Source organism: Osmia bicornis, unplaced genomic scaffold (genome assembly GCF_907164935.1).
Source record: "Osmia bicornis bicornis unplaced genomic scaffold, iOsmBic2.1, whole genome shotgun sequence".
In the NCBI taxonomy this organism is placed as follows: Eukaryota; Metazoa; Arthropoda; class Insecta; order Hymenoptera; family Megachilidae; genus Osmia; species Osmia bicornis.
Genome location: NW_025791458.1, coordinates 2,042,586 through 2,061,348, shown reverse-complemented (window position 1 = coordinate 2,061,348; position 18,763 = coordinate 2,042,586). Strand labels below are relative to the sequence as shown.

The window sequence follows — 18,763 nt, the reverse complement described above, 5'->3', positions numbered from 1 at the left end:
TTTTTGAGGGAGAGTCTTCTCCTGGTATTTTTTTTATTTCCCATTTGTGGTTATTTTTTTCACAAATGCTTGGAAATTTTATCAATAATATATATGTATGACTTCTATGCGAAGACGTCTTATATATATATGTATTGTCACGTCCTGTGACGCATTCTCTAAAATTTCTATTTCGCCACCCAAACTCTTTAAGCCGCTATTTCGCGACCTAAATTCTTTAAACTTATATTTCGCTATACAGATTCTTTAAACTTACATTACGCGATACAAATTCTGTGAACTTCTATTGCACCATCCAAATTCATCGCTCCGCAAAAATTCTGAGTGAGCAACTCAGCCGGGATGTCGTACGGCAAGAACGCTGACGATCCGGACGAGGTGGTTCACCCGAATTGCCAAATCAAAAGTCGACCTCATTAATCAATATATAATAACGAGACCAAACCGCCCGCGGGCAGACAAAAATTATACTACAGACCAATTATAGTACAGAACCCGTATCAGATCAAATTCAGTGTAGAACCAGTAGCAGACAAATTATACTACAGAAACAACACAGATCAATTATAGTACAGAACTCGTATCAGATCAAATTTAGTGCAGACTCAAAAGTCATCGCGACCCGATCACTTCCGTGAAACTCGTTCAGAATCGGCCAGTCCGTTTAACGCGATTCCGGGATTCAATTCAAATACGCGTACAGAAATCCACAAAGTACGACTCTGCTACGGGACTCAGAGACCCGACAGAGCAAATCGTCATCTGTAAAGAGCGCGCAAGTTAAGGATTGTATTTAAACCCAATAAACATTTGTTGTGATCGGAAGTGTGTGATCTTGACTCGAACATCTACCCTACCGTCTACATCCACCAGGACGACCTATTTCTACAGGTATCCTCGCCCAGCGAAAGGTAAGTAAGAACCTCTACCTAGCTAACAACGTAGATACAAATCATACAAAAGTACGCGGAGATCTCAGTGAGAGGGAGAACTTCGCGACATTACAGTGGTTCCGATACGAATCGAACGCCAACAGGCACTACTAACGTGTAATATAGGGTAGACTCATAAAAAAATCTAACTCGAGAATATAAATCTTTGTCTGCAACTTCAACAAAAATTCAAGAAATTCACTTTCGAATCAATTTCAATATACAACATTATCAATTCATTGAGATACTGCTACAAAGTAGACATAAAATTCACCTAAACATAAAATTAACTCATTTATTCACTAAATAATTACAAATAATGAAACTTTCAAATGAATAATAAGAATTTTAAGCCAACGGATAACAAAAACATTAAAGACGAAAATAGATTAACAAGAAGCAGGACACAAGAAAATCCTGAACTCAAAAGTATTGTAGAAGATCGTAATCACGCATCAGCCTTTTTACAAAGCCGTAAAACACCACGTTCACCAACAGAACGAAGAACATTTGACTTCACACCAAAAGCTACAACCGAGGTATCAAACGCGAATACAGAATTAGGTGCAATACCCAGAACAAAAAACGTAAAGAATCTAACCATAAACACTAACCAAACCGATAACGGAGGTGCCAGTTGGCAAGATAAAGACATAGGATTTACAATCAATCCAAGTAATTCAGCTAATAAAAACAAACAAACAGGAATCAGCGAAAACTCGAGCGACATTGACAATGCAAACCAAGACCTTCCGCAACCGGATAATATGACAGGAGACTCAGACGATAGCTTCAATAACGATATACTACATTTATTAAACATAGTGGACAAATTAAATAACGAACCAAGTAACGTAACAATAAATACGGAACAGACGACGTCAGCAAATCTCGAAGAACATTTAAGAACGGACAACAAATACGCAGGACAGATAATAAACAGTATAAATACAGTACTCGACAGCCACGAAGGAAAGTGCGAAATAGAGTCGTACGACTATACAACATTTCTAACAAAAGTAGATGAAAACACAAGCATCAAATTCAAAAACGAAACTGACCTTTTAGAAAACAAATATAACTATGCAGCATACGATGTAGAAGACATATTGGAAGGATTTCAGGAAACAGGAAACCTACCAGAAATAGACGAAAGCGAAATATTAGAAGTAGGAAAAATCAGTTTTACAGAAAACAAGGAAAATGGTACTGTGACGAAAAGCAAAGAAACGGAAAATCGGCGGGATAAACTTTTAGGAAAAATTCGGCTAGGAAACCTATCCGAAGATAAGAAAGCCATAATGAGAGAATTGATCGAAGAAAATAATGACATATTTTGGTTAGAAGGAGATAAAATAGAGTCCTACAATACGGAACAACATGAAATTAACCTAACGGACGAGAAACCCGTATATGTAAAACAATTTCCCCTGCCACATAAATTAAAAGAAACTGCGGTACAAGAAACGGAAAAATTAATCGCAAACGGTTTTGTCAGACACTCAAAAAGTGCTTTTAACGCCCCAACTTGGGTAGTCAAAAAGAAGGAAACAGCCGAGGGAAAGAAAAGATGGAGACTGGTAATAGACTACAGAAAATTAAACGAAAAAACGATCCCAGACCCATATCTACTCCCAAATATAACTGAAATCTTCGACCAATTAGGACAGGCAAAACTATATCACGTAGTAGATTTAAAATCAGGCTTCCATCAAATCAAGATGAACCCAAGAGACATACATAAGACAGCTTTCAGCATACATCCATTGGGACGATTTGAATTCAATGTCTTACCTTTCGGATTAAGAAACTCGCCACGAACCTTTCAGAGGGTAATAAACACAGCATTAGGTGATTCAATTGGAAAAATTTGCTTTGTTTTCATCGATGACATCATAATATTTGGAGGAAATTTAGAGGAACTCAACACGAGATTTAACACAGTCGCACAAAAATTAAGAGACGTAAAATTAAAACTTGAGCCCGAAAAATGCGAATTCCTTAAATCGGAAGTATGCTTTCTAGGACACATACTAAGTGGGAAAGGTATAAAACCCGACCCAGCAAAAACAGAAGCTGTACAAAAATTTCCAACTCCTAAGAACGTCAAGAACATAAGAGAATTCTTAGGACTCGCAGGCTACTACAGACGATTCGTAGATAATTTCGCAAAAATTGCAAAACCTTTAACAAGTTTATTGCAAAAAGACACAAAATTTTCCTGGAACACGGAACAGCAAAACGCTTTCATAAAACTCAAGGAAATATTATGCAACGCACCTATACTACAGTACCCCAAATTCGATGAACCATACGTTATCACTCCAGACACATATATTCTACTCCATGCGAGGACAAGCTATTCCATCAGAATTTCTAAGAAATGAAAACGCGAGAAATGCTTGGATTGATCTTGCAGATCCTCTGGTGGATTACATAGCACTTGATAATATCAACTTTGACATTATAGACGATATTACACCAGTTTGGCTGCAGATGAGCGAAGGCTCGATGTTAGGATATTTGGAAGCAAGAGCTATACAAAACATAGACAGATGCCGATCTCTCATTGCAGGGGCTACATTTGTCTATATAGTATCTATGACTAAGGAGCATAATTTGACAGCAAGTTGGATAAGCAGACGAAAGCAACAGTTTCAATCACGACTTCCAGGATTAAACTTAGATGCCTACATAACGGAGGGAATAGTGAGGCAGTATCCCCGGTTCTATGCAATGAAAGATCCTACATGGGAAAACATCTACAATCAACTTGCAATGTGTTGGTCAATGCTACAAAGTAATGAAGGGCTGTCACTAGCATGGGTTATTGAACAATCCACCAGTTCTAATGTTACATGCTTAATTACCATAGCAGATGTAGTTTCTAGGTTACAGTATTTTGATGTGGAACTCTTGATAAGAAAAGGAATTCCAGAGAGCAACTTTGTGAATGCATGTAGAATGGCACTAGATCTGCTAAGAAATCCCTTTTGCTCAATTGTGCGTCCTACTGTTAACCTAAGACAATATGCGGACCTTGCATATCTCTGTACTCATATTAAACGTGAACTTATGAAGGATATAGTATTCGGTGGATATAGAGGATCAGCAGGGGGAATGTGTGTTGTTGCAGAATCAGAGTTGCGCATTCTGGCAGCAGGTGTGTTCAATATATCCAAGGCAAAGACTGAGACAGAGCTAACGTTGTTTGACCAATATAATAAAACAGTTCAGGGTTACACAGTGAGAGAGATTGGAAATGAAGTGTTTAAAATTCCGATTGTACCAAGAGAACAAGTAGATGCAGAAGCCGCAGACAGAGTGAGGGAACTAGATAGGCAATCTAGGGCAGGCTGGCCCAGACAAGCCCGCGATTTACCACATGGTACCGTGATGGTAACATCTGAGGAAATGGTCACAGAGTTGGAAGCGCATCAATCTCAGCGGTCAAAATCTTTCAAAATAATAATGGCTAACCTCTACAGTGTTCAAACGCAAGTTCCACTGAATGTTATCCCTGCAAATACCTTAGATAAACCATCTCCTTTAAGAGCTATATCAGATGCTATATCTAATGCTCTCACAGACTGGAATATTGAAACTCCTGCAGAATGGAAAGTTGCTATACCTGCTTTCATACCTCGAGATAATATAGGACAAGTATCCACTAACATTGCTAGATGCCCACTGAGAGTAAATGTAAACGCTAGAATGCCTGTGTTCCCCCCTGCTCCTGCTGGACGACCTGAAGCACCGGGTCCAAATGATCAAAACAATGAAAATTAAGATGTTTTGTAAGCCTTTCATATCACATATATCTTCACTATTATCTTATGAATTTATTATTTACCTATCTACAACAATAATCAGTCTTGAAAGACAATATTACTTTAAAAAATAACACATTTATTCTTTTACTTGATATTGTGCCTCTATATCTTACACTTATCATGGCACGTAGGCAACCACATCGATCAGGTTTGTCAGAGGTTAACTACTTATCTGATCATTGCAATGAAGCTCCTATAAAATGGTTAATCGATAGTGTACAATTATTTGTACGAATAAAAAACCACTGGTTTTTTCAGGGAGCAAATCTTGCATTTACATGGTATCGAGATAATGTCCATATCTACTTATTACCATTTTATGATTATCATATGGTAAGACTAATCTACAATGTTATAATCAGGGGTTATCCTGATTATATCTAGTGTTATTTGATGTTCATTTCTTGTTGAAATCATTTGTGTTCAAGAGTATATATACTTTAAAAAAAAAAAAAAATAAAAGAGAGAACAAACATATGCGAGTGAAATCTTTTTTTTTATGAATCTTCACTCGAGGGCGAATAAGGGGGCGATATCCAATATGCGATCTTCGTCCCACTCGTACAGTTCCTCGAGGTACCGGCGGAAGTTACGACGATACTCCCGTACCGTACGCTTGTATGCCAGATTGATCATGCCATGGCACCAGATAAAACGGCCATCAGTACGCTGAAGAAGGAGAAACAAATAAAAGCACACAATGAATAACACGCAAAAAAAAAAAAAAAAAAAAAAAAAAAAGGGTCAATAACAACAATAATGAATAAACAAAATAAAGACCACTTACCCATGACGCAAACACCTCCTTCCTGGGCTTGGATAGATCCATAAAAACGGGAAACGGGATAAACGTCATAGTGACTGTTATCGCAGCGTTCGGATAGAAATAACAAGCAGAACAAAAATTTTTTTTTTTTCGCTCAAGTGACGATACTACCCGATCGAACGGATATATATATCAATTACCCCACCAGGTGCACAAAATTTCCAAGTAAAACACAGGACATTAACCGATGAAGCGCTCAATAATACTCGGAACCAGCGCATGCAAAACACCGCTGTCTCAGCGCATACCAGCCACAATACGAGGACCTAAGAATTACCAATTTCATTTTAGAAACATTGAATTTAAAAGTTAATAAAGAAGCCCAGAAGTGTTGGTCTACAATATTATTCACTACACGCACTATATGTAATTCCGCTACGCACCCCTACCGCCTCAATCTCAGCGGGGAGGGAAGTAAATGGCCATCCGAAAACCATTTACTCTTTGTAACATACCAATTCGTAAACGCAAAGAAATATTAGCAAAAAAGAAAAATTTTACCCAGCGCAACAAATTCACACCAACTAACAAATATTGTAATTACACTCACCTTAAATTGTAAAACTCATTTAACTCATAAAACCGCAAACTATGAATTTGGATAACACAATCGCTTAAAGAAAATTTTCTTTCCAGATTTATTTGTTGATATCGTACCGATATGCAACAATCTAGGCGGCCAGGTGTCACGTCCTGTGACGCATTCTCTAAAATTTCTATTTCGCCACCCAAACTCTTTAAGCCGCTATTTCGCGACCTAAATTCTTTAAACTTATATTTCGCCATACAGATTCTTTAAACTTACATTACGCGATACAAATTCTGTGAACTTCTATTGCACCATCCAAATTCATCGCTCCGCAAAAATTCTGAGTGAGCAACTCAGCCGGGATGTCGTACGGCAAGAACGCTGACGATCCGGACGAGGTGGTTCACCCGAATTGCCAAATCAAAAGTCGACCTCATTAATCAATATATAATAACGAGACCAAACCGCCCGCGTACAGACCAATTATAGTACAGAACCCGTATCAGATCAAATTCAGTGTAGAACCAGTAGCAGACAAATTATACTACAGAAACAACACAGACCAATTATAGTACAGAACCCGTATCAGATCAAATTTAGTGCAGACTCAAAAGTCATCGCGACCCGATCACTTCCGTGAAACTCGTTCAGAATCGGCCAGTCCGTTTAACGCGATTCCGGGATTCAATTCAAATACGCATACAGAAATCCACAAAGTACGACTCTGCTACGGGACTCAGAGACCCGACAGAGCAAATCGTCATCTGTAAAGAGCGCGCAAGTTAAGGATTGTATTTAAACCCAATAAACATTTGTTGTGATCGGAAGTGTGTGATCTTGACTCGAACATCTACCCTACCGTCTACATCCACCAGGACGACCTATTTCTACAGGTATCCTCGCCCAGCGAAAGGTAAGTAAGAACCTCTACCTAGCTAACAACGTAGATACAAATCATACAAAAGTACGCGGAGATCTCAGTGAGAGGGAGAACTTCGCGACGTTACAGTATGTCTTCTATGCGAAGATGTCTTATATATATGTATGTCTTCTATGCGAAGATGCCTTATTGTTAGAAAGAAATAAATACCAACGACAGCCATGGCAACGCTCTAAAAAGAAACGAAACACCAACGCGCTCTCCTTTTCCAATTTCACTGGCGTCGTTGAACTTGGACCGTGCACAAGGTTTCGGAGAAAATTGGAAAAAGGCGACAGTAAGTGTTTCTTGTTTTCTTTACTTCGCGAGTGTCATTGACAATTATAATAAGGTGACCATTTGTAACAAAAATATTTTTTGCTTTGTCTCGTATACAGTGGGTTTATGTGAGCCTATAATGAAAATTTAAAATACGTCTTTTGTAGATTAAAATGAGTTATGTGCATGCTTAAAATTTCGACAAATATAACAGACGATTATTCCAACAATTGTTGTAAGAATTCTTGCAGAAACCGTTGCAATAATCGTCTGTTTCATTGTCTCTTGGACACGCGTCTAGAAAAGGCAATTTTCTAACTTTTTTATTTCAGCCTGTAATGAAAGTTTAAAATATGACACTTGGAAAAAATATGTTATGAGGACGCTAAAAATTTAATCGAGATAGGTCAATTAAAATTTCCGAGAATTGCGGCTTCTTAGATGAAAAGTCACGATTTTCAGAAATAAATTACTTGTAACTTCTCAGTGCATTGATCGATCTCGATGAAATTTTTAGCATACACATAACTTTTTTTACAAATGTCATATTTTAAACTTTCATCACAGGCTGAAATCAAAAAGTTAGAAAATTGCCTTTTCTAGACGCGTGTCCAAGAAACAATGAAACAGACGACTATTGCAATGGTTTCTGCAAGAATTCTTGCATTAGAACAGAGCCCGGCAAGATTTGCACTTTCCAGCCGATTTTCAGCTGGCTCCGCCTACCGCTATTCCCCTTGCCCCGACGTTCAGCGCGCAGCCTACGAACCGTTCGAGGCTCAGGAGCGTATCACTTGTAAACGTATGCTGGCAATAGCTTTCCACATCACCCGCGAGGTACTATTGTCGATGCGTTTTTTTTAAAGTGGTATCCCCAGTAGGCCTAATCCACTGATGATAATCCACTAAACGGAAACAAAATTAAATAAGAAATTATAAGAGCTTTTGGGACTCTTTAGGAGGAAGATTAGAAATATCTATTTGCATATTGCACGTAGCAAGCCGTATAAGACGCGGTAAAGAATCATCGCTTGATGAAGAACGTTTTTCATTTTTTATAAATTTCATTTGTGAAAATGAAGTTTCACACAAATATGTGGATCCAAACATTTCGCTGCTTTAATTGACCTGCGAATCCTATCTTCAAACCCGTCATATTTCTTGCGCCATCAGTTGTAATCGAAGAACATTTCAATTAAGAATAAAAATGTTTAACTTTCTCACTACGATCGTACTTTGATATGTTGCCTGGACAACAGCTTGTTATATCGTGCTTTGATATAACAGGCTGTTGTCCAGGCAACATTTACTATTACCAATTGTTTTCCAAACAATTATGAAGCAGTCGTAGCAAACACAGCAGATCGAGGCAGTGTTTAATCGTAGTGAGAAAGTTGAACATTTTTATTCTTCTTTTAACGAATCAACCTAGAGTAGAGGATGAATAATAAAAGGTATGTCCAAGATTTCGATCAATCTTGGGAAGTTAATTATTTCTTCAGTTTTATTTCCAATCAAACGATTTGTCTACTCTGTGGTTTTAAACCTTTGGTAGTAAAGAAGTTTATAATAGAGAGACATTTCAGAACTCGTCATTTGCTCGAATATTCCAATTATTCAAATACCGAAAAATTGAACATAATCGAAGGATTAAAGCTGGTTTACCAAGAAGGTGCACTACCACCTTCTATCAATTCTTCTTCTCAAAAATCTGTATTAGCTTCTTATGCCATTTCTTTACTTATAGCACAGAATGCAAAACCATTTAGTGAAGGTGTTTTTGTGAAGAATTGTATTATCGAAGCGGTAAAAGCTTTCGGTAATTCTTTAACACTTGAGGAAGCAATGAGCATTCCCCTTAGTTCAAAAACGGTAACTTCAAGAGTTACTGATATCAGTGCTTCTATTACGGAAAAATTAAAAAATCTTTTGCAGTCGTGTACATATTTTTCTTTATGTATCGATGAGAGCACTGATATTCGACACACGAGTCAATTAAGTATTTTTACTCGAATCGTGCAGAACGATTTCTCATGTGTCGAAGAATTGTTAGACTTCGTCCCTTTACATGGCACAACAACGGGACTTGATATATTTTTAGCAGTTCAAAAATCACTTCAAAAATTTGGTGTAGATCTTAATAAATGTTCTTCGATTACAACTGATGACGCAAGAAATATGACGGGTTTGAAGATAGGATTCGCAGGTCAATTAAAGCAGCGAAACAGTAACATTCCTGTTATACAATGTATAATTCATCAGGAAGCATTAAGTGGCAAAGTTGTACAATTATCAACAATTATGGCCACTGTGTCTAAAATAATAAACCTAATTAAAGGTGGACACAAATTCCTGACTCATAGGAAATTTCAATTATGTCTGCAGGAACATAATGCTGTTCATACAGATGTTCCGCTCCATTGCCCAGTACGTTGGCTTAGTGCTGCAAAATGTTTGGAAACATTTTTTTCGATAAGAAAAGAGATTTTACTTTTTTACAAGAGGGAAACAACCCACAATATCAGGAATACATATCTCATTTGGAAGATATTACATTTCTTTCCGAACTTGCCTTTATTACAGATATAACTAATCAACTTAGGCTTCTCAATTTAAAGTTACAAAGAACAAATCAAAGTATTTCGCAATTAGTTAGTCATGTTGATTCTTTCCGAAGAAAATTACAGTTATTCAAATTTCATTTAAATAATGATGTTTTTCGTTTTTTTTCCGTCATGCGAGATTCTTCTCAAAGAATACGGCAATAGCTGCAATTTTAAGGAATATATTCATTTCGTAGATTGTCTCATAGAAGAATTCGATACACGTTTTATTTGCTTCGAAAAACTTAGAACCGAATTAATTCTTTTCGAGAATCCCCTTACAGCTCCAATCGAAGAACAGCATCTTGACTTACAGGATGAATTATGCGATTTACAATGTGACATTTCTCTTAAAATGGTTAAAGAAACCGGTCCTGATTTTTATAAAATATTGTCACAAACATCATACCTTAAGCTTCGTGATTTTGGACTTAGAATTTTTTCAATGTTTGGATCCACATATTTGTGTGAAACTTCATTTTCACAAATGAAATTTATAAAGAATGAAAAACGTTCTTCATTAAGCGATGATTCTTTACCGCATCTTATGCGGCTTGCTACGTGCAATATGCAAATAGATATTTCTAATCTTCCTCCTAAAGAGTCCCAAAAGCTCTTATAATTTCTTATTTAATTTTGTTTCCGTTTAGTGGATTATCATCAGTGGATTAGGCCTACTGGGGATACCACTTTAAAAAAAACGCATCGACAATAGTACCTCGCGGGTGATGTGGAAAGCTATTGCCAGCATACGTATACAAGTGATACGCTCCTGAGCCTCGAACGATTCGTAGGCTGCGCGCTGAACGTCGGGGCAAGGGGAATAGCGGTAGGCGGAGCCAGCTGAAAATCGGCTGGAAAGTGCAAATCTTGCCGGGCTCTGCATTAGAATAATCGTCTGTTATATTTGTCGCAGTGAAGTTGGCCACACATACATTCACTAACACATTCATGCTTTTGTCTTACGGAGTATCACCCATGTTATTCAATTTTTTTTAGATGCTAAGGGTGATAAAGACGAAACAGCGCAACCGCAGCCGGAAATGCTGTTGCAGCTGCAGCAGCAGGTACAACAACCGTGGTTGCGGACGCAGCCACAGGAACCGCGGCAACCGCAGCCGCAGCCGCAGGAACCGCGGAAACTGCAGCCGGACCCGCTGCTGCAGCTGCAGCAGCAAATAGAGGAGCTGAAGAAGAAAATAGAAGGGTTACAACAAAAAAAAGCAACATGCTGGATATATCGTAAGTCGTTTTTTTTTACGTTCCTGTTTGTACGATTTCTGATATTCTTTATTTATATATAATAACATAATATTTTTTTTTCAGCCACAACAGACGGCCCATGCACAGCAGCCGCAAAATTATTACAGATCGCCGCTATTAGATTTATATGAGCCAGATGAGTATATCATAAGTCGTTTTTTTACGTTCATGTTTCTATGTTACTTTCTTCTTCTGTCCACTGTTTATGAATAATAACATATTTATTTTTCCAGACATACAGGAAAGAAAAACAAAGAATAATACGGCAACACCGCCGTGAAATCAACCGATTACGGCGGGAAGCAAGGCCCGGTCGCGAACACGGCAGCAGTTACTGTACTGCCGGCCCATGCGGATGCATTCCGCATAACTGCGGTGCGGGCCGCATTACAGTACATTGCAAGTGCCAGGCGCCGGGCCGGTGCTGCGTGTGCAGGCGGCATACTTGAAGTAAGTACGACGATAATATATGTATAATATGTAATATTGAGAAAGATAATATAAAAATATGATTTGTTTTATTTCAGGAAAAAATTTTTCATTTGTTTCAACATTTTATTGTATTCTTTTTTCATTTTAGTATTATTGTATATTTTTCTTTTTAATTTTCTTATTATTGTATTTATATTTTTATTATTCAAATTATTATTTTATTATTATTATTCTACTCTCGGAGTTCCCCAACCCCCGAAAGGGATGCGGGGAACCAGGACGACCTTCGGTCGATCCAGGCTGAGCCCCAACCGAGCGCGTCTCCGGGTGGCGGATAGGAGGACGACCGGGTGCGTGAAGTGGGCCCCGAGTACCGTAGAACGGGACGCCTCCGGTGACCGGGATACGGAAAAGGTGCGCCTACGGAGTGCCCCGGCCAACGGGAGCTATAAGGGACCCCTGAGGGCCCAAAAACCCTCAGAGGAGAACTAAAGCCCCGTCGCGGACCAGCTCCCCAAGCTAAGGTGTAAGCAATCGTGCCGAGAGCTGGATGGCACCGGAGTAAAGGTGACACGAACGATGCCCTTGGGGTACCAGGCGTCCCCCCATTGTATCTAGCCTTACCCCTGTAAGCGGGCTCTGCAGGGGTGGACCCATACTTCCCGACTACTCGTGGGACTAACATGGACAAAAACTTAAAAAAACAAAACATTAACAACACGCAGACAAACATGGACACGAACACGGAAACGAACATGGACACGGACAAAACAACAGACACAGACATATACACGAACCCACCCGAAAGCGGGCTGGTTGAGGAGGGAAGGGACCCAATCTTGGGGACCGCCTCCGATACACCACTGACGGGCGATTCTGGGGAGAGCGTGTCTGTGGCAGGCGAGGTCACAACCTTGCCGGCTTTGGACATGCTCACCCTCAACGAGGAGCCTTCCTCCGGTGCGACCGGGGCCGACCAGGGAGAAATCCCGGAAAAGGACCCGGGAGCATGGAAGAAGGTGAGGCTCAGTGGAGCCGCCAAGAAGAGGGCCCGTAGGGCGCGCTTAGCGCAACCAGGGACCTCAGGCGGGTCGGCCACCGCTGTGAACACTAACAAGGCGGGGACGGCCCTTGCGACGGCCGCTGTGAGAGGAGGCCCGGTAACCGGGAAACCCCGGGCAGAGACGCAGGCGAGCGGTAAGGGAGCTATGGAGGGCAAGGGGCTCAAAAGGACCCGACCATCCATATCCCCAAATACCCAGCCTTGTGCCAAGAAAAGGCAAAGAATTTTTCCTTCGCCGATAAGCTTCAGGGAGGCGCTGACGACGGAGAAGAGGCTGGCTATCGCGCCGGCCAACTACCCGGAGTCGACCCTCACTGAGGCGCAGGCTTCCGCTGTCGAGCAGGCGATCGTCGGGATGCTGTGTGGGCTCCAAAAAGGAAGCACCATACCGCGTTTCGACGAGTGTCGGTTCGGGGGAGGCCTGCTTCTCGTGACCTGTTCGGACACCGGAGCGGTGGAGTGGCTGAGGGCCACTGCCACCAAAATCAGGCCTTGGGAGGGAGCGGACCGCCAGGTGTTGGATGGCCGGCACCTCCCAAGGCTAAAGAGGATGGTGACAGTCATCCCCGGACCTCCGGTGGCGACGGAGGCCCTACTAAGACTGATGGAGGGTCAAAACCCAGGGCTCCGCACAAACCTTTGGAGAGTGTGGAGCAGGAGAGAGGGACCGAATTCGGTAACTCTCGTCCTGGGGGTTGACCCTGTGTCACACAGCCTCATCAAGAGGCAGGGTTCTGAGGTCCACGTGGGACTGCGCAGGGCACTCTTCAGAGAGGGACCTGCCGGGACCACGGAGGATAAGGATAAGAAGAACCCCAACACGGTCCCAGAGAACAAACCGGGACCAACAGCCCCGGTGATGGAAGGGAAGGCGGGGGTGAGTGGCGTGGATGGAGGTGAAGGGGAGCCTAGGGCGCTGGCAACGGTGCCCACGGAGACCCTCGCCCCCTGCGCCGACACCCTCCCACCCAACCCACCCAGGGACTGCAACACACAGACGGCGGCCGCCGGATCCTCCCAGGGACCGAAGGCCGCCGAAACGCAACCTCCGTCAAGCGGGAGCATCCCCAAGGCAGCAATGCCAAGGGGAAGGCCGACCACGGCGGAGGCGACGAGAAGGACCGGGCTAATGGGTGTGCAAAAGGGGAGCCAACGCACCCTGACACACACCCTGAAGGCCGGTACCAGAGGCAGAAGAGGGACGGGCCCCGGCAAGGGCCCCCTTCACAAGTAGGCGTAATGGGCCCCGGCGGGGAACATAACGCACCTGCTTTAACCAAGCGAGACTGGACCACATCTGACACCAACAAGGTGCCAGAAGGTACCAGATTCTCGCAAATCAATTTGCAACATTGCAAGGCGGCAACAGACATCCTCCTGTACCGCCTAACGATGGGGCAGACAGACATAGCCCTCATACAGGAACCTTGGATTCACAAGGAACGTGTAGGAGGGCTAAACACAGGGTGTGGCTCACTCTACTATGATACTACATCCACAAGGCCCAGGGCCTGCATCTTCGTTAAAAAGGAGATAACGGCCCTGAAACTCAATGAATTCTGTACAACTGATCTTTCAGCGGTTAAGGTTAAACTCAACCTCGGGGGGAATACGTCAGAGCTGGTGGTATGCTCGGCGTACCTGCCGTACGACTCGGAGGACCCTCCACCTACGGGGGAACTCAGAGCCCTGATAGATCACTGTGCGGTCAATGGTCTGCACCTGGTGATCGGCTGCGACGCCAACTCGCACCACACCGTATGGGGCAGCACAAACACCAACGGCAGAGGCACAGCACTGTTGGAATACCTCGCCACCACGGGCCTGGAGATAGGCTCCTCCCCCACCTTTGTCACCTCCCGTAGACAGGAGGTGATTGATCTGACCCTAGGCTCTGCCAAGGTGACACAGGTCATCAAACACTGGAAGGTACAGGACGAGAGCACACTCTCGGACCACCGCCTTATCACTTTTGAATTAAAAGATGACAGGGAGGGCGGCACTGGTGAGGCCTACAGGAACCCAAAGGCCACCAACTGGGCACTTTATAAAGAGGGCCTGGAAGGGAGGCTAAAGGGGAACTGTCAGCGTCCCAGGACCGTAGGCGAAATTGAGCAAGCGGTGGAGCATCTGAGCTCCGCCATCACTCAAGCCTACGAGGCTGCCTGCCCGGCCAAAATCAGAAACAGTAGCAAAAGGGTCCCCTGGTGGAACAAGAAATTGGACCAAGCCAGGAAGGACACCCGCAAACTACTGAACAAAGCCATGAAGGCCAACTCGGAGCTAGCTTGGGACAACTACAGGAAATCTCAGCAAGCTTACAAAAAGTTAATAAGAACCAGCAAGAGGACGGCCTGGAAGACCTTCTGCAAAGAAACCGAGGCACTACATGTAGTTGCCAGGTTAAGGAAGGTCTTCACGATAGGCCCCTCACCGAGGTTGGATCGCCTTAGACTTCCCAACGGAAGTCTAACGAACAACCACAAAGAAACACTAGAGCACCTTATTCAAACACATTTCCCAGGCTCAGTAACAGAGGATCGGGAGCGGCGCCGTAGCGTTACCGCACGCACCGATCCTGTTCCAGCGGACTGGGAAATAGCTGAAAAGGTGATAAATACGGACAAGGTGAAGTGGGCCATCGGCTCCTTCAAAAGGTCAAGAGCCCAGGCACTGACGGAATCTTCCCAGCACTCCTTCAAGAGGGTGGAGAGGACCTGTACAGGCGCCTGGGCCAAATCTTCAAATCCTGCCTAGCGAAGGGCTATGTACCCAAAGCCTGGAGATACTCCAAGGTGGTGTTCATCCCGAAACCAGGGAAGAATAACTATGACCTTGCCAAGTCATACAGACCCATCAGCCTCACCTCTTTCTTGCTCAAAACGCTGGAGAGGCTGGTTGATAGGTACATCAGAGACGAGGTATTGGCCAGCAAACCGCTGCACCCCTCCCAACATGCCTACCAAAACGGCAAATCCACCGAGACGGCACTTCACAACCTGGTAGGTCTTATCGAAGGTGCACTGTCCAACGGTGAAACTGCTCTCTGCATCTTCCTCGACATCGAGGGGGCGTTTGACAATACCCCTCACGATGCTATACAGGAAGCCGCGATGAGATACAATATTAAGGACTCCGTCGTAAGATGGATCCACAATATGCTGACGAATAGAACAGTCACAGCAAGCCTGGGAGAGGAGACGGTGAGGGCCGACGTCGCGAGGGGCTGCCCGCAGGGAGGAGTCCTGTCCCCCCTGCTGTGGACCCAACTCCAACTCACAGATGAGGTAAAATATCTTGGAGTAACACTAGATAAAAAACTCACCTGAAAGAACCATGTGAATAAGCAGACCCAGAAAGCAATTAGCACCTACTGGGCCTGCCGCAGAATGTTTGGCCCCACATGGGGACTCAAACCAAGGATGGTCAGGTGGATATACCAGGCCATCCTTGAACCTATTATAACATACGCCTGGATTGTGTGGTGGACCTCCATGAAGAGGGGAGTACACAAAAGGACAATAGAAAAAGTATACCGAATAGCGTTGCTGGGGATAACAGGTGCGCTCCCCACCACGCCCACTATGGCAATGGGTGCACTGCTCGATATCAGGCCACCCCATCTAGTAGTGATGGCAACGGCTTGGAGAGCGGCCATCCGCCTGTATCAAGCTGAAGAATGGTACCCGTCGAGCGGTGGGCACACCGAAACCTTAAGGGATCAGGGATCGGAATTAATTCTGACCCACGGGGGAGACCGCTGCAAGACGGAGTACCTCTTCAGACGGGAATACGACCTAATCATCCCAGAAAAGGAGAAATGGCTGGAAGACCCTAACGGCATCCTGACTTCGGGGGGACTAGTCTGGTTCACAGACGGTTCCAAGACCGGAGCTGGCACCGGAGCCGGGGTAGCGGGGGAAAGCCCAAGGGTCGAAATGACCCACAAGCTGGGCCACCACGTTACGGTCTTCCAAGCAGAAGTGTTTGCCTTCTGGGCCTGCGCCAAATACAACTTGGATAGGGCCCACTCAGGAAAACACATCTATATTTGCAGTGACAGCCTGGCCGCGCTAAGAGCCCTCCACAAAGTGGAAGTTAGGTCGAAACTAGTCAGAGACTGTGCACTGACACTGAGACAGCTATCTCTGAACAACAGAGTTAAGCTGATATGGGTACCAGGTCATGCTGGAATCCCAGGAAATGAGAGGGCTAACGAACTGGCACGACAGGGGGCGATAAGCTCCCAGCCATGCCATGAGTACCCCATTGGAGTCTCAACCCACGCGTTGAAAGGCCTGGCTAAGGACCGGTTGAAGCAGGAATTTACCAGGCTCTGGCATAACGCTAACGGCATGAGACACACGAGGGCCCTATTTGAGGGACCGTCACAAAAGCTGGGGGACACCTTAACCCACCTGGACAGGGCGCAACTGCGCATGCTCGTGGGACTAGTGACAGGACACTGGTACACGAGGAAACACCTCGCGCGCATGGGACTCATAGAGGAGTCGAAATGCCCGAGGTGCGAGGAGGAGGACGAAACACCCCTCCACGTACTTCTAAGATGCAGGGAGCTGAGGGCCCTGAGAGGATCAATCCTGGGGACCTCGGAACCCGCATTTTTAAGCACTTCGGCTGGCCTGGTGCCGGTGCTTCTAAATTTCGCAACAGAAGCCCAGCTGCCAAGGCACAGTCAGTAAGGAGGCTGCCTAACGGCCCGGGTACAATGGCCCACAAGGACTGAGTGCCCGGCTAGCCTCACTACAATTAATAATAATAATAATAATAATTATTATTATTATTCTACTTATTATATTATTATTATTATTATTATAAGTATTAGGATTAGTATCAGTTTAAAATTTTCATAATAAATATTTTCATTGTCTACTTACATTCTTGTCATTTATTCCCCTATTACTTATCCTGTGTATGTACTAACGATGTACATACTGGTATATTGGCGATTTCATTGAGAAGGATAAACTAACCTTAGGCATTCGATTGGTAGGAATTCGGAGTACAATATCGGGACATATTAGAAACAAAATAACTTTAGACATTCGATTTGTAGGAATATTCTTCCCTTGGTTATGTTATATTACAATAAATGTATATATAATATTTGGCTGAAGGAGTTAGGTCATTCATATATTTCCTAGGTGATGTATGTAATATCGTATTTTATACTTTAGCGGTGGCGTACATAATATAGCTATCGTAGCATCCGTGTGTCATTTAGGTGTATGCGAAAAGTGATGTAGATAGCATGCCGTTAGTTGGATGCAATAACTAAGGTGGCGCTGAAATCAGTTTCTGTTCGGCCTAATTTTCGGTGAAACGTTGACTGTTTTACCGACGCGGAATTCGAAGTTTGGCCTCGACGCTCGCATCATCTTAACTTGCGCAGCTCAGTAGGTGTAGGGAGATTTTTAATAATGTGTGTGATTCCCCTCTACTGCTTGCTTCTTACTTTGCGATCATATAAATGGTGGACAGAAATATATGATGTACAAGCGATTATGACATGGTAAAGATACACGATACAATGCAATTCCTATTATTTTTCAAAGAAAAAAATTATATGATCGTAAAGTAAGAAGCAAGCTGTAGAGGGGAATCACACATGTTATTAAAAATGTCCCTAGACCTAGTAAGCTGCGCGAGTTAAGTATCGTCTCTCGCGAACAGCAGCATAGACACTGATATACAGGGTGTTCCGTAACGCTTTTTCACGCTCTGAGATGGTGGTAGGTGGGGTGATTCTGAACAACCTTTTCCTTTGCAAAAAAATGATCCGAAGCTTTCTTTTTGAATTATTAAGCAAAAATACTGACCAATCCGAGCGCGTATAACGCGCGGGCTCAGCGACGGCAGCTTCGGCTACGAAGCGGGGTTTGACGTAGGTCGCGAACGAACGGCTCGGCACCTCGTTAGCATAGCACAATAAAATAATTGCAATGGTTGAACATTTTTAGTTGTTGTTTAAAATAAATACGGAATCTAATCTCTTGTCGCCTGTCATTGTGTAAAAAAGGAATTTTTAAACATTCTAAATAGCAAATAAAAATGTTTAAAATG

The 18,763-nt window shown here is 43.2% G+C and overlaps 2 protein-coding genes across 2 annotated transcripts; both read left to right on the top strand.

Annotated features, from left to right (window-relative positions):
• Positions 1 to 8,758: 8,758 nt before the first annotated feature.
• LOC123989270 (general transcription factor II-I repeat domain-containing protein 2-like) lies at positions 8,759 to 11,315 on the top strand. The gene is made up of 5 exons (XM_046289993.1): positions 8,759 to 8,772; positions 8,821 to 9,190; positions 9,341 to 9,770; positions 10,921 to 11,163; positions 11,248 to 11,315. The coding sequence occupies exons 1-5, from the start codon at positions 8,759 to 8,761 to the stop codon at positions 11,313 to 11,315; spliced, it is 1,125 nt and encodes a 374-aa protein (XP_046145949.1).
• Positions 11,316 to 16,263: 4,948 nt separating this feature from the next.
• On the top strand, positions 16,264 to 17,382 carry LOC123989269. The gene has a single exon (XM_046289992.1). It carries the CDS (start codon positions 16,264 to 16,266, stop codon positions 17,380 to 17,382), a length of 1,119 nt encoding a protein of 372 aa, XP_046145948.1.
• Positions 17,383 to 18,763: the final 1,381 nt, after the last annotated feature.

Excerpts from the sequence above, each read along its gene's own strand:
- LOC123989270 (XM_046289993.1), top strand. Across the intron at positions 9,191-9,340 it reads TTCCCCTTAGTTCAAAAACG|AACGATTTCTCATGTGTCGA; the intron begins GTAACTTCAAGA and ends CGAATCGTGCAG. Across the intron at positions 11,164-11,247 it reads AGCAACATGCTGGATATATC|CCACAACAGACGGCCCATGC; the intron begins GTAAGTCGTTTT and ends TTTTTTTTTCAG.
- LOC123989269 (XM_046289992.1), top strand. The coding sequence starts at position 16,264 with ATGGCAATGGGTGCACTGCTCGATATCAGGCCACCCCATCTAGTAGTG.